The sequence below is a fragment of the Fusarium proliferatum genome (assembly GCF_900067095.1).
Source record: "Fusarium proliferatum ET1 genome assembly, contig: FPRO_scaffold012, whole genome shotgun sequence".
NCBI lineage: Eukaryota > Fungi > Ascomycota > Sordariomycetes > Hypocreales > Nectriaceae > Fusarium > Fusarium proliferatum.
Genome location: NW_022194801.1, coordinates 688,457 through 702,265, shown reverse-complemented (window position 1 = coordinate 702,265; position 13,809 = coordinate 688,457). Strand labels below are relative to the sequence as shown.

Sequence of the window (13,809 nt, the reverse complement as noted above, 5' to 3'; positions counted from 1 at the left end):
GTGCCTCTGTTATTGCATCTCGAGATTTACCCCGCCACCGATGCCGCGGGGCACTTGTCAACTTGACTTTTCCATACCAAAAGCACCCCACCAAGACACGATACGTCCCGACACGACACGACAAGTTCAGCTTCTCTACCATTCATTTTCTCTTTATTTGTTCTACAAACTACAGAGCTCAACTCCAGTATTAGATTTACTTCGGCACTGCCGTTAAATTACCGCAATGTTCAAGAAAGAGTACATCCCCCCACCATGAAACCTCTCAAACCTCTCATCTAACCATGACCAGAATCCAGGGCTCACCGAAGCAAAAGCTCAAATCCTCCGTCCAGCGCTCCCTTCGCCAGGGCCTCCTTGACACATACCCTCTCCTCAACCCCTACATCGACGAGATTCTGCCCAAGAAGGCCTCCCTTTCGAGCATGAAGCTGACCGACCGCAACACACTCTACGTTCTCGACTCGACACCTCTCTTCTACCAACAGGATCTCACTGGCATCCTTGTTCCTCACCTCCGTCTCGTACACCGCTTCCCTCAAGCGTTCCCCAGCATTCGTATAGACCGTGGTGCCATTCGCTTCGTCCTCTCGGGCGCTACCCTCATGGCCCCTGGCTTGACTTCCCCGGGTGGCAGACTGCCTGCTGATGGTGCACCCGAGGGTCTACAAGAGGGCAAGGAGATGGATCAGAAGATGGACGAGGAGGGACGATGGAGCAGAGAGCTTGTCAAGGGCGAGCCTGTGGTTGTCATAGCTGAGGGCAAGGAGGAGGCCTGCGCGGTGGGAACACTCGTCGCGGGTACCAAGGAGGTCAAGGCAAAGGGTAAGGGACCCGTGATTGAGGACGCGCATTATTTGGGCGATGGACTGTGGAACTTGAGCACTGAGTAAAATGTGGTTTGGTGTTGGGGATCGGAGTAGGGTTTTGTGATACCAATGAACAAGGGGGAGGGGGACACAATTCAAAGCGGAGAGACATGAATGAGATGATCATGACTGGTTTAAATGTATTCTGGAAAACAAAAAAGGTCATAAATAGACTGGTACATCTTGGTTTTGGCAATGATTGATTGCGTTATTCATACAGGACGAGGAAACTTTGCACTGATGGTCGAAGATTACTTATCGCGCGATCATAAGGTGAGACTCTATGGCTGATAGAATTGACAGAGCATTAATCTCTTGGTAGGGAATTGCTGGAGGGTAGGCTGGTCAGTTCTGTTGATCCAGGCCTACTGTCGACATTGCATCGTAATGCGACTGGTGAAGATCGAAGCAAGACCATTCTCTTTCATGGCTGTAAAGAGCTCACATACGGAAATAGATATCGCCCGGTGCTTGTTTATGAGAAGAGCTTTCAGCCCTCACGGCAATAAACAGAAATTGATTTGTCGTGTCGCTGTCAATCCATGAGACATCCTGTCATGCGACCTACAGCTGTGTCAACCTCATTCACAGCGACCACGTCTCATACAATAAGAAGGAAAGGACTTTCCGTATGGAACATCGATTGAGTGTTTAAGTTACAGGGTGAACGAGACTGGATATAAGGGTCCTGGTGTCTGAAAAAGTGTCAGACTGGCTCCATGTAAGTCGAGCCATCGCCAAATGAAGCCTTAGTCTCAGGCCGGCAAAGGTTCGCATATGACCTTCTCGATCGAACTGAATCACATAAAGGTTCAGTTACTCGTAAAGGCCTTAAAGGCTGTATCTCGAAGTCATTGTGCAACTCATGCTCGGGTTTTCCGTTTTCGGACTCTTTGAACATTTGATGTCGATCCATATTGCGACCACGAACCCTATGAATCCCGTTCTGGGCTTACTATGAGTAAATTTAGCTTTGGATAGCAATGATTAGTTTTTATTCCTCTGGTAAGTGTACAGCTAGGTTTGTAGTTGAGCGTGAGTTGATGATGTTCTTGTCATACCGGTTGAGGGTTTTGGGTGGTCTCTTAGCCCATGGCTACGATGAAAGGCAAAGGCTGAATAAAGGTCAAATACGTAGTTTAAATAGCTTCAATTGCTCTATGTCGATGCCTCTGATGGTTGTAATACGTCTTCTACGGAAGAATTTACCGAGTGCTCACAACTTAGGGAAGAATTCACGAGACACAATACATACTAAGTTAATTGGTATCTACAAGAGCGAGGAGCTGAGTCGTGTTTAGAAAAGCTGCAGCCTTCCTGGGGTTCGGAATCGATATGTGTCTATGACTGCAGTCCGATATAACTTCTCTTTCAGCTTTGGAATTCCTAGTAACTCCATCTCCAAATCACCCATCCAACAAACCCCAGTCCTGTAATCCAATGGCCAGCAGCTTTATATCGCAGCTCATCACCGCCGTTCATCCAGACAACCAACCCATCACCAAGTCTCACGATTGACAATATCGCGGAAAACGTCGTCACGGCGCTCTCGTTGCCCTGATATTGCAGTGCCATCAACATAAGACCATATGATATCTCACGAAGACCCTTGAAGTACATCAGAGGTGAAACAGAACCGCCTTCGGTGTTTATTTTGCTAGGTTCTAGGAGAAGACCGACATGGCCGTACTCTTTTCGTGGTGAGAGGAGAGCCATTACTCCACGGCTGACACAGGCGCCGCCGAGGATATAGGGGGGAATGGACGAGAATGTTGTCATGTTTGGATGTGGCGAAAGGCAGCTATCGCTTCCAGAGTTAGATTTGGGGATCCAATCAGGAACCTTGATAGTATGGAAATAGTCGAGGTTGAGAAGTTTAAGTGCAGCTGAGTGAGATAAGACATATCTGGAGTCTGCTTATGCATATACCTCATTCAGTTAGACTGCCACTATCTTGGGATAAAGTCTATGTTAACCTCATTTCATTTCAAACGTAAACTGCTTATAATTTTCTGAAATCTGAATTATTGCTAAGTGTAACAAAGACATCTGTGATGCGTATGAAACACCATGTATGTGAGGCGCCACCTATTTACTGACAGACTGTTGATCAAAACTCAAATATTGCTCATGGCTTACTATACTGAAGATTGAATCCATTTAGACTTCTGCTCTGGCCGTTGCCAGGACTCGTCTATGGATTCCAGTTCGTAGCTTTTGTAGACATTAGCTGCATAGACTTTGCCTTCTTCACTCTTGCTGTAAAGCTCTTCAATATGGCTATCGATTTTATAACTCTCATCTTCGAAATATTCATGGAGATAGAATTTTTCCAGACCAGGGGGCAGATCATCAATAAGTCTGAATGGTGGCCGTCGAAGATCATATGACTGCCTGAGAGGATTGATGCCAATTCTAAGGTAAATTCGAATTAAAATCGTGTAAACCCGACGATTGGCCTATAGAAACAATCATCAGGCATGTCTCAGCCAGAAAAGGACCCTGTTTGACTTCCTCTCAAGCTGGTGTTGTTCGTCACTTCTTTGCTCAAGATCCCCCATCCGGCCGGCCATTCTCCCACTTTTGCTTTCTGTGTGACCAAACTCTGACATGTCGAGCTCAAGCACTGTCAAGATGTTCTTGTGCTGAAGAAAAACCCCCCCCAGCTCTTGGGATCTTATACCATAGCGTCCCGGGTTTCTCTGTCACAGCCCTCCAACAGAGATCTGGAGTGTTTAAAGAGCCTTGGGGTCGCTGATAGACATACACAATGTCGATCCGGAGGCCTCGGTGTGGCTTAGTCGCATGTTCCTGATGCTGGATGTCCCGGGTGCAACCATATTGTCAATCTTATACTCAGCGGTACCGTCGGCGGTTAAAAGTCTCTGCTAGCGGAAGTCTAAGCATCGAATAAATATATTCAACGAAGTTAACATCTTGATATGATTTGAGATTCAGAGGCGTTTGTCTGACGACCTCAACAGTTTTTAGCTGTTGCAACTCTGGCTGATTCGCCAAATAATAGCTGTTTGATTTAGCAAATATTCTTGAATGAGAGCAGGGAAATCAGCTTTACGGCTTAGTAGATAACCTTTCACAAAAAGAGAAGAGAAAATAATGACGAGTGCAGCAGCGGCAAAACGAGACTCGTTGTTGTCAAAGTCCCCTTGCATTATCCGGAGCCTACCCCAAATGTTGCATCTTCTTCCATTTCAAAGCCTCAATGATCGACTGTGATAATTGATCTCCAATGCCAAGAGATGTAACTTGCCTTTGAGCAAATCGTGTGCATCGTGGTCTACCCCACGATTGGCGCGCTTTGGGAGTAAGTCTTTGCCACCGCTTGAGCGTAGATCATCATCATCGTGACAGCAAGAATGAAAATTCGGCCAAGAGTTTGGCTCGACACTGTACGAGAGAAGGAGAGGCAGCCTGGGGCAGCCTCTTAATATTGTCAGGGATGTGACTTTGATAGTTCTATATGCTGGCATTGCTGGGTGCAGGGCTAGTATATATTGGAACAGAATCTAATTATGTACGACTATGCTGTCACGGCAAAGGCTGTGCCTTGAGCTTGAGATTTCTTGACGTTAGTTGAAGTGAGGTAATGAGCTCTGAACGTTGTGCGAGCTATTCTCGAACAAAGCATGATTGAGTTTGATTATCTTGATTACGCTTCAGTATACCTTGTTACCGGATCAACACTACCTTAGCTAGCACCTATTTTAGCTGCAGATTCGTTCTATCGGAATTGAAGGACGAGCGTTTCTCATTGAGATACTGCAACGTTATAAACTTGATTGTCACTTCGCACAAAGGGAACTCAATCAATGATATCAGATGGTGAACGTCATGTTAACTGTTGTCGTTGAATACGGGCTGATCGGCACTAGAACTCGTATTATTCCGTCCAATCTCGTTAGATTTTGCAGATCAGGTGCTTGGAATACCACGTCAAGAGCAAAGTCCAGGGATCGGACTTCATAATCTGGGGCACTATAGCTGAAACTGGCCAAGGCCCACTGCCAATGTCCCTACATTTCCACAATATATGGCATTCTGAACCTTGGATAGTAGCGGAGAAACTGCCATTCTCCTATTCATGCTATGCTCAGCCACAAATAGATACATTTCTGCGAGGAACATCCCATGTTGAGATACTATTCTATGGGGCTTGATCTTGGCAGGCTTTGAGTGACTGATCATGACGGAATATTCGTGCTCCTAACCTAGAGCCTTAACATAGGCTACTATTTCCGGGTAGACTTCCGCCCCCTAATGAAGAAACTTTTCCGAATTATTCAACATCATCAGAATAGCGGAACTCGGCATCGCAGCAGAAGTAGTATTCCACCTGAATTATCGTTCTTGGCCAACGTGTCTCTGCATGAAGAAGCTCGCATTTACGAGGAGCTCCATTTGTGGCGGTGGCCCATAGACAAGTTTAATGCCATTGCCATTGCCAGTGGTCAGGTCAGGTCAGTTTAGCTTAGCTTAGGCCTTTAGGAATCGAGACTATGACGTCTGTAGCCAAGCACGGAGGGTCCACGCATTAGCTAGTGCGAGATTGAGTGCCTCGGCATCGAACGATAGATTCTAGAAAAGACTGGACGTTGCTAATTTTAGAGAGTTCAATTGCTGGCTCGGCCTGGGGTTGGGCTCTGGTCACGGGTGGCTTGCTTTGGGCTGCCGTTATCCCTAGCGTTGGCGTTGGCTGGCCTGACCCTTACAATTTTAGCCATGCCCAGCAACGCTTCTGGGGCCTGGACCTGGGGGTTCTCGGCTCGACCGCCTGAGCTCTCAATGCATTATGGGGATGCAGTGGGTTTATTTCAGGGTGATAGTTGTTGAGTTACAGTGGACTGTGGAGATACCTCGTATTCTTTATTCTTCCGCGAGGCGGGCGACATGCCGCGACCCTCCAGCGTTGGTCCCCTTAGTCCTCACCGCGGACCTTCGGACTTGGGGCTGGGGCTTAGAGCCCGTTATTGGGACAACTGCCGAAGACGATCTCAGCTATGACGATGCGAGATGAAGACGACCAAGGGGAGAGAATATGTATATAAGAGTATCGATCTTATCTTCTTTTCGACATTATCTCACTCACTCATCACTCACACTCTCATCCTCATCCTCACCCTCATCCCAATCAACACTCAACCACTCTAAAACACCACCACCACAACAACAACACAACAACCGCCGTCATGCAGATCAAGGCTCTTCTAATCACTCCCCTCGTCGCCGCCGGCGTCGTCTCTGCTGCCCCCAAGGCCAGCAGCACTCCCAAGTCCACCTACTTCAACGGTCTCGCCCTCCGCTCCGCCAGCCCCATCCACTTCAGCTACATCCAGGCCAACAAGGAGTCCTTCGAGCTGAAGCTCAAGAAGCAGGAGGCCAGCTGCGACGACGGCAAGCACCACAACGACGTCACCTTCCAGCTCTACAACGACGAGCTCTGGCTCTACTCCGTCGGCTTCCCTGGCCAGCAGGCCTACGTCGACTTCTCCGGCATGGGCCAGGGCAAGTTCGGCTACACCACTGGCGCTCAGCCTATGCCCAGGAACGGCCAGCGCAATGGCTGGAAGATCGACAAGGACGGCATCCTCACCAACGGCGGCTCCGGCTTCGTTGCCTGCCCCAATGGCGACGACCTCGAGAAGACCTCTTGGTCTGTCTGGGTCTACAACAGCATTGACAACCCCGGCGGTAACAAGAACTGTGTTCCCTTCTCCGTCAAGGCCGCCAAGGTTGAGAAGCCTGTTGGCTGCTTGTACTCCCAGGTCCAGCCCGGCGAGTAAAGTCTGGTTGATGATGGAACGTTTCTAGCACATACTTTTTGCATAACCTCTTGGTTGAGGTCATTGGGTTTAGAGGGTCACAGTTATTCATTATAACAGCGTTTTGATTGGTTCATAGAACCTGGATAGAGTACATATTCAATACTGATTTGCTTCTATCAATATTTGTTCATTGCCATTGTATCTAATATCTCGAAAGTGAACAACCATCTAATCAGTCCACTCTGTAGTCAGTCACCCATCCATCCCTCTCCAACACTTCCATCACCAGATTGCAAAGTAAAAACGACCCAATGTGTGTTCAATTTGGCCGCATTCATGGTAATTGCTGCTCATGACAAACAAGACAAATAGCAGATCATGAATCAGGGGACTTTGTCCTGCAAACTTCCAATGCATGAATGTCGATCATTGCGATCTGCTAACTGTAATTAGCGCAGCTAGACCCTGGAAGCACACCCAAACACCCCAGCGACGCACGCCAAGATCTGTTGTCACTGTTCCAGGTTTAGAACCAACAATCACAAAAAATTAAATGGCCGACAGCAATTGGCCATATTGAATATCTCTTGACATAGCGAGGAGATGAACAAAAACACAAAAAATGATCGCCTGTGTATCACAGGTGGCTGGATCTCTCCCGCCGGGAATTGAACCCGGGTCTCAAGCGTGACAAGCTTGCATACTGACCACTATACTACGGAAGATAACAGGTTGAACCTGTTGTAGTGGGTTGTGGTAGGGAGTCGGCAAATACAGTATATACAGGGAGTCTTTCTCCAGCCAAATTTGACCATATATCACCAATTTGGAAGAGCTAACCGTATCAATTAATTGATACGCAGAGGACCATTAATTAAGCACTTAGAGATTCGAAAATCCATAACCTGGAGCGCTTGCAAAGGGGATTAAATGCCGACAGCCTTCACATACCCTCTTTACCTATCCAGCATCGACAAAACTCCTTTCTCCCTTACCTTCACTTGCAACACCGCTTTCTTTCAGTCAAGATATCATGGAACAATGACGGCCACTGTCCCTCCTTAGTAACCTGAGTCATCTGGCTCGTCTGACCGCTCAAGCCTGAAGATCTTACGCTAGATTGTGGCAGCTGCTTCCTTTTACTTTTCTTCCTGGCCATAGAACTTTGGCACAGTCAGGCCACGACATCACTCAACACATAAGACTGCGCGTGCCGTCTGTTGTGACCCACTCAAGGCCCGAGACAGATCTCTTTACGCATGTGTCTTGTCAATACAGGTTTCTTGAGCCATTCTATTTCTTGATCTGGTTTCCATACGAGCTGTGCAAAGCTTCGTGCGGGTACAAAGACCCTCTGCTGACTTGCTTGATGTTAAGAAAGAAGCGAACAACCCCTGATGTCCACATCCTCAAGTATGCTCCGACTCACAACCAAGAAAAAGCTCATGTCGCCTGGGGACAATATGGAAACACCGCATGTTTCCCGTCGTATACGCAAGAACCCCAACTGTCGCCCAAGACCAACAATAATTCCAATAGAAAGAAAAGCAAAACGATGTCCTGCAAGAGGCTGACGAATCCTGAGGATTCAGCTTGGGAAGCGAGCACACTTTCGCGAATCTAGTAGATGAGCCATCTCGACGGAAACGGACGAAGCCATACAGGCGAGGAGCCCCAAGTCGGAGACTGGGATTTCTACCATTCTGGCTACCCTCATCAAGGTTTTCATGTACAACTAAAGTCAAGGCCAAAGACAAGTCCTGGTCTGTCAAGGCAAGACACCCGACCTCAGCCTCCGTCACGACAAGTCGCCTTCTTGTCCGAAGTCTACCAGGAACACCTCAGTCAGAAACCACACAGATTATTTGCTTCTTTACGAGGAAACCAGGAATTGCATCTTTCAAAGTCAAAGAGCTTGCCAGCAAGACCCCAGAGGTCTACCAGACTGGTCTATCACAGTGAGAGCGGCGAGATACCCTTTGAATATGCAATCCACGAGTTACAGCTTAGATGCTAACATGAAGCCAGCAGCTACAGACTTTGTGGCCTACAGCCGGAAAGAAACGAAATTACCTCTGGAAGCCGACATCACGATCAGCATATGCAATTAACAACATTTACTCCTATGTTGCGCCGCTTTTCGAACAAACTCTTTCCTCGCCCGCGTATCTTCAGCCGCTCTACAGAAGACCAATGCGTAGTGACGGTTATTCCATCTGCTTGCGGATATCGACACCTTAGACTAGTTCCTTGAGTACGAGAGATTTTCAACCGACAACTTGAAAACACGCCACGCTTGTCCCTGGCGATCGAACCCATCTTGACTATATAGGTGTACGATTGAGCTATCCCAAAACCGAGATATTCTGGCGCAAGTAGCATCTATCATCGAACGACTGTGTCTGAAAATGACTAGGTGCGCGTTCCATCCCTGCAACCGCGATGGGGCCCGACTTTTGGCGACACTGGCATTGCAGATGAGGGGTTGCCCCTTTAACATCTTCTCGAACCGTCTCATGGCTTGAAGCAAGCTTGAAGAGATAGTGCCGGGGAGCATATGGCACCAGAGCCTGCACCAGTTACTCCTATGACGAAAAGCATTGGGAGTCGAATTCTTGTCTTACACGTAATATTTATGACTAAGGATCGTAAGATCTTGCAATATGCTGGATTTTCTTGACGAAGGCGTATGTGAGTGATGTAAGACAGCGCAAAGAATAATGAACGAGCGCCTTAAGTCTTTGAATCGGCGTGGTCTTCTTGATCACAGAGTGACCTATGCTGGAGGTGGCGTTCCGGAAGATCACATGGTTGGCAGATAGTACTATCTCCAAACTTAATTAGTCGCAAGGATAAAGAAAGTTTGTAAAGTACTTCACAATATATCAGCTCTGCATGTACAGAAACGGATGAACAGACTCGACAGACACCCAAAAAGACAGTAAAACTTGATTTCATATTCTTCCTCTGTCTTACATCATGGAAGTCAGTCAACAATGATGATGAACAGCATCTCGAGTCGTTCCACAACCCAAATAAAATCGAACGCACCTTTCCCTCGTAACACATTGCGAACTGATATAAATTTCCAAGCGCGAACTACACCGGAAGAAGGAAAACAGAGTTTGTAACAAGATACTGTGTCCAGCACAGGATGGGATTTTGAAGTGGGTTGGGGCGTGCTCGCTTTGACCTGAAGGATCATTGTTGCTGTTCTACAACACTGTTGCTATGGCTTCATGATCCTTACCGATATGGCGCATCTGCATCCGAGTCATTCTGGGGGTGGCATGACCGAGAACTTGGACAGGGGAATACGGAAAAAGTCCAACGACAGGAATCTAATCCTAGGTGCATGGCATAGATAACGGATGCGAAGTCTGATATACATATTCTTGAAAATTTCCATGCATTTGGAATGTGTTCAACGTGTTGGCTTGATATATCTCGTTGGAATGTGATAAGCTTTAACTATCAATCAATCAACCCGAGGTAATACGGCTGTCTCTCTGCGAACTCGACGAATGCCACGCGCTGAACTACCGGACATATCAGATACAGCCACAGGAGGCACAATACAAGGTATATCTTGGTCTCCACGCATTTGATCATGACCCGAACCTTCCGGCATACCATTGAAACCCCCATCTTCAACTGACCCATCAACAATTTCCCCAGGACCACCAGTGAAAAGTGCATCGAGAACCCGGTGGGAGCCCCCCTGAAATCCCCGAAGGGTTTCTTCCAAGTCACCTCTACCTACTGGGGGGTGGTCTTGATGCGGTGCCTCCCGAGTTCTCTGGAACGGGACGCCATAGAGGGTGAGAGCGCCGTCTGGTTGGGCTTGGGGTTGGTTGCCGAATGCTTGTAGAGCTTCTTCGTGAGACTCGGTATTGGTCAAAGATATCTGGTCTCCACCACTGAGGGCATCGCTTTCAGTCCAAGAATGCAATCCAAGTCGTGTGCGGTTGAAAAAACTTTGAAAGACTTGCTCAAACCGACTCCCGGGATCGCCCTTGATAGAGGCCCAGGCAGTATTTGTGTGCTCTATGAACCTTTCGTCGTAGTCGTGAATGCAGCCGGACCAACACCAATGAGGCACTAAGTAGACGTAGAGAGTTACCGCCTCACTGGGAGAGAGGTACTCACGGAGTCTCCCATCTTGAGAGACTACTAGCCAGGCTCGGTAGACTTCCTCGGAGCGGAATTCGTAATACTCAAACTCCAGACGAGGTGAGTTGGTATGAGGATTGTGGTGGAACATTCGGAGGGGGATGTATCGATCAATAGTTCTCTTGAGCTTCTTAGTCTCCCGGGTCATGCCTTGGCCTAGAGCATATGACAATGTAGAAAGCAACAGCGGGAGGTTAAGCTCGTCTTCTTGGCCAATCAGTCCGTTCGGGGAGACGAGAACCTCAAGTAGGAGTGCAAAGACATCGCTATGGACTTCGGCAATGTATGTTTGCAGCAGGTGCCTCTAGCCTGGCTGACTGGTAATAACATTGATTGGGATCGCAAAAGTTTTGCCTTGGGACTTGGGATGGTCTCGGCCGCGAAGCTCAGAGTACGATACCAAAGATTCGTGACGAGTAAAGGTATTCGTGAGGGGGTCGAGAGTCAAGGCCCGCCAGTCTCCGACCAAGAGCTTTGGGCTGCAGCAGTCGCATGGCTCAAGCGTGCGATGTTCCGGTTGAGAGCTGTAGAAGTCACAATTAGCGTGGTAAGAAGAAAGAAGCGTACGCTGGACATACTTCAAAAATAATCCCGTTCTCAGATGGCTAGGAACCAGTGGATGACTCTCAGGGAAGAAATCCTATTTCCATAGTCAGCTCACATTGATAACAAATGTTTGTGTTGCCACAGGTTTGATGATCAAAGGGGGTATCCATTGTCAAGGTCAGGGCTTGTAGTGAGACTTACTTGACCGGGAAGCATCCAAGGCTGATCCTCAGTCCCTTGGCCGATGGACCCAGTGTTGCGAGTCGTAATGATAGCCGTTGGGATAAAATGCTGATCCTCACGAGATGCTTCTCTTTCGCATTCTCCAAGGAAAGTACCGAACCCAATATCACCGCTTGACTGGGACTGAGCAGGAGAAAGGGCAGGTGCTGGAGTGTCCCAAAGGCTTTGGCTATCAAGAGGAAGCGGCGGGGGATTACGATCTAGGGCGGCACGGGCCAGGAGATCTGGAAGAGAAGCACCTCGACGGAGGTGGAGGTGGTTGGCCCTATCCGGGCTCTCATCAGGAGCAGCCACTATTTCCGCATAGTGTTGAGAGCTTTGGCTTTCTTGGTCCCTTTGCCGGCCACGGCGACCAGCCACTCGTCCCCAGGCATCATGGAGCCGATCGGAAAACCAACGACGGGACATTTCCTCTTCGAACTCCCAACTTGGGATCCAGAAAAGTGAGAGAGTTCTGGAATTAAAGAAGGTCAGCTTGGCGAGTTCAGGATTGAAAACAAGATCGGGAGACATAGTGAAGTTGAGCAGACTCTGCTAGGAGGCCGCCACACTTAGGTAGCCGGATATTTGCAAGCAAAGGATATGGGTTTCAAGGTGTGGCAAGATTCGAAAGGCCTGGCTCTGGCATCCTCCAACCCAGCGGTATTCAAGGTACTTTAGTAGACCAGCTGCAGGAGTGAAAGACAGGGAACTGAGGTGCAGGCGAGGCTTTGTGACGTTTGGTCTCGAGAGGAAGAAGATAGGAACACGATATGCTCGTAATAGGCAGACGGAAATGGAGGAGAATGGGCAAGCAAACATACCTTTGGAGGAGAATCAAAAGCTAGAGTGATGTTGTGTGTAGGAGAAAATCTTATCGTGGCCTTAACGTGAAAGTGGCCAATGCCAAGGCTGTGAAGAACACGAGATAGTCAGCGAGTTGTGATTTCTACGTGAGATGATGATGGCGAAAGAGTGGTAGCCACTTACCCATGTGAATGCCGTTTCTGTAGATCTCAAAGGAGAAGTGTTTTGGGCGTATTGGTGGTTTGTAGATTTCAAGTGTCAAGAGAGCACGGCAACAGAGGACCACCCTGGGCTTGAATAGGGCTTGGAAGAGGACCGACCGTGCGGGTAGAAGGACGGTGCGGCCCAACAACGCAGAGGGAAATACTCCCAAATGTCCCGTCGGTAAAGACGTAAAGGCCAGTAGAGACAGCCAGGGAAATGTCGTGGGCCCAAAGTTGTGAGGTGGAGAGGGAGTGAGAGTGAAGATGGGAGGGGAGTGGGAAGGAAAAAAACTGTGTTTGGGGACGGCTTGCTAGAAGGAAGTCGGGAAAGGTTTACCCGTCTTGCTCGCGCTTCGGCGTTAGATTTTGGATACTGAATCTGTGGGAAAAGGGGTCCCAGTCCTCGCGTAATATCACAGCAACATAATGGGAAATAATTTGGAAACAGAATGAAGAGTACCTTACAGCCCAGTGACCCTAGCGTAACAATTCCAGAGGCGTCTACTGCTGGTGCTGGGGAGATAATGGGGAGTGTTCCAGCTGGGAGAAGCGTGATGAGGTCATATGCTTTAGCTGAATTCTGCACCTCACAAGTACAAAGATCATATCACTGCCCAGGAACCCACTGTAACCTACTGAAAACGATATCCGTGCCCCTGTGAAGCCAGGCTGTCAACAAAGTAACAGATATCAAACAAACCTGCTGTCAGACAATTTGGTGATACGCATTACATGCAGAATAGCACATAGGCGTACAAAGACTGCAACAGTGCAAAGGACTTCATAAGACAGCAGATTTACAGATTACACAAATCACAGAAGTGCGTTTTGGGGGACAGTTGATAATAGTACCAAAAAAAAAACTCCGATTGTAGCAAATGGTATATACACTTTTCCGCCTATATAGGCCCTCCCTCCCACCCGGAAAAGAAACAGCCTGACTCCGACTGCTCCAAGAAAAAAACTTAGATTACGTGCGTCGCGTATGTAGTCGATCGACTACCGTTGGAAATTGTGGAATAGAACTAAGAATGGTTAGTTTCGTGAAAATATCAATCTAGATAAGCTAAGCATACCTTTGAAAATATGAACAAAATTTTGGTTGGAGGATGGTTGGCAAGCCAGCCTACTGGCTGGCGCCGAGGTTGAGTTGAGTCAGCCTCAAGGGAAGCTGGCCGGGGAGTGGCTCAGGCTCCCCGGGTTGGT

The 13,809-nt window shown here is 48.1% G+C and overlaps 4 protein-coding genes and 1 non-coding gene across 5 annotated transcripts; 2 read left to right on the top strand and 3 right to left on the bottom strand.

Annotated features, from left to right (window-relative positions):
• Nucleotides 1-226: 226 nt before the first annotated feature.
• Nucleotides 227-893, top strand: FPRO_13328 (putative translation machinery-associated protein 20; the record flags this gene model as incomplete). The annotated part of the gene is made up of 2 exons (XM_031222767.1): nt 227-240; nt 293-893. The coding sequence occupies 2 exons, from the start codon at nt 227-229 to the stop codon at nt 891-893; spliced, it is 615 nt and encodes a 204-aa protein (XP_031088194.1).
• A 1,362-nt stretch (nt 894-2,255) lies between these two features.
• FPRO_13327 (uncharacterized protein) lies at nt 2,256-2,648 on the bottom strand (the record flags this gene model as incomplete). The annotated part of the gene is made up of 1 exon (XM_031222766.1): nt 2,256-2,648. The coding sequence occupies one exon, from the start codon at nt 2,646-2,648 to the stop codon at nt 2,256-2,258; it is 393 nt and encodes a 130-aa protein (XP_031088193.1).
• A 3,428-nt stretch (nt 2,649-6,076) lies between these two features.
• FPRO_13326 (uncharacterized protein) lies at nt 6,077-6,670 on the top strand (the record flags this gene model as incomplete). The annotated part of the gene is made up of 1 exon (XM_031222765.1): nt 6,077-6,670. The coding sequence occupies one exon, from the start codon at nt 6,077-6,079 to the stop codon at nt 6,668-6,670; it is 594 nt and encodes a 197-aa protein (XP_031088192.1).
• Nucleotides 6,671-7,305: 635 nt separating this feature from the next.
• tRNA lies at nt 7,306-7,377 on the bottom strand. Its single transcript has one exon. It is a non-coding gene; the product is annotated as a tRNA-Asp (tRNA).
• Nucleotides 7,378-10,130: 2,753 nt separating this feature from the next.
• FPRO_13325 (uncharacterized protein) lies at nt 10,131-12,127 on the bottom strand (the record flags this gene model as incomplete). Its single annotated transcript, XM_031222764.1, has 4 exons — nt 10,131-11,098; nt 11,144-11,349; nt 11,404-11,465; nt 11,573-12,127. The coding sequence occupies 4 exons, from the start codon at nt 12,125-12,127 to the stop codon at nt 10,131-10,133; spliced, it is 1,791 nt and encodes a 596-aa protein (XP_031088191.1).
• Nucleotides 12,128-13,809: the final 1,682 nt, after the last annotated feature.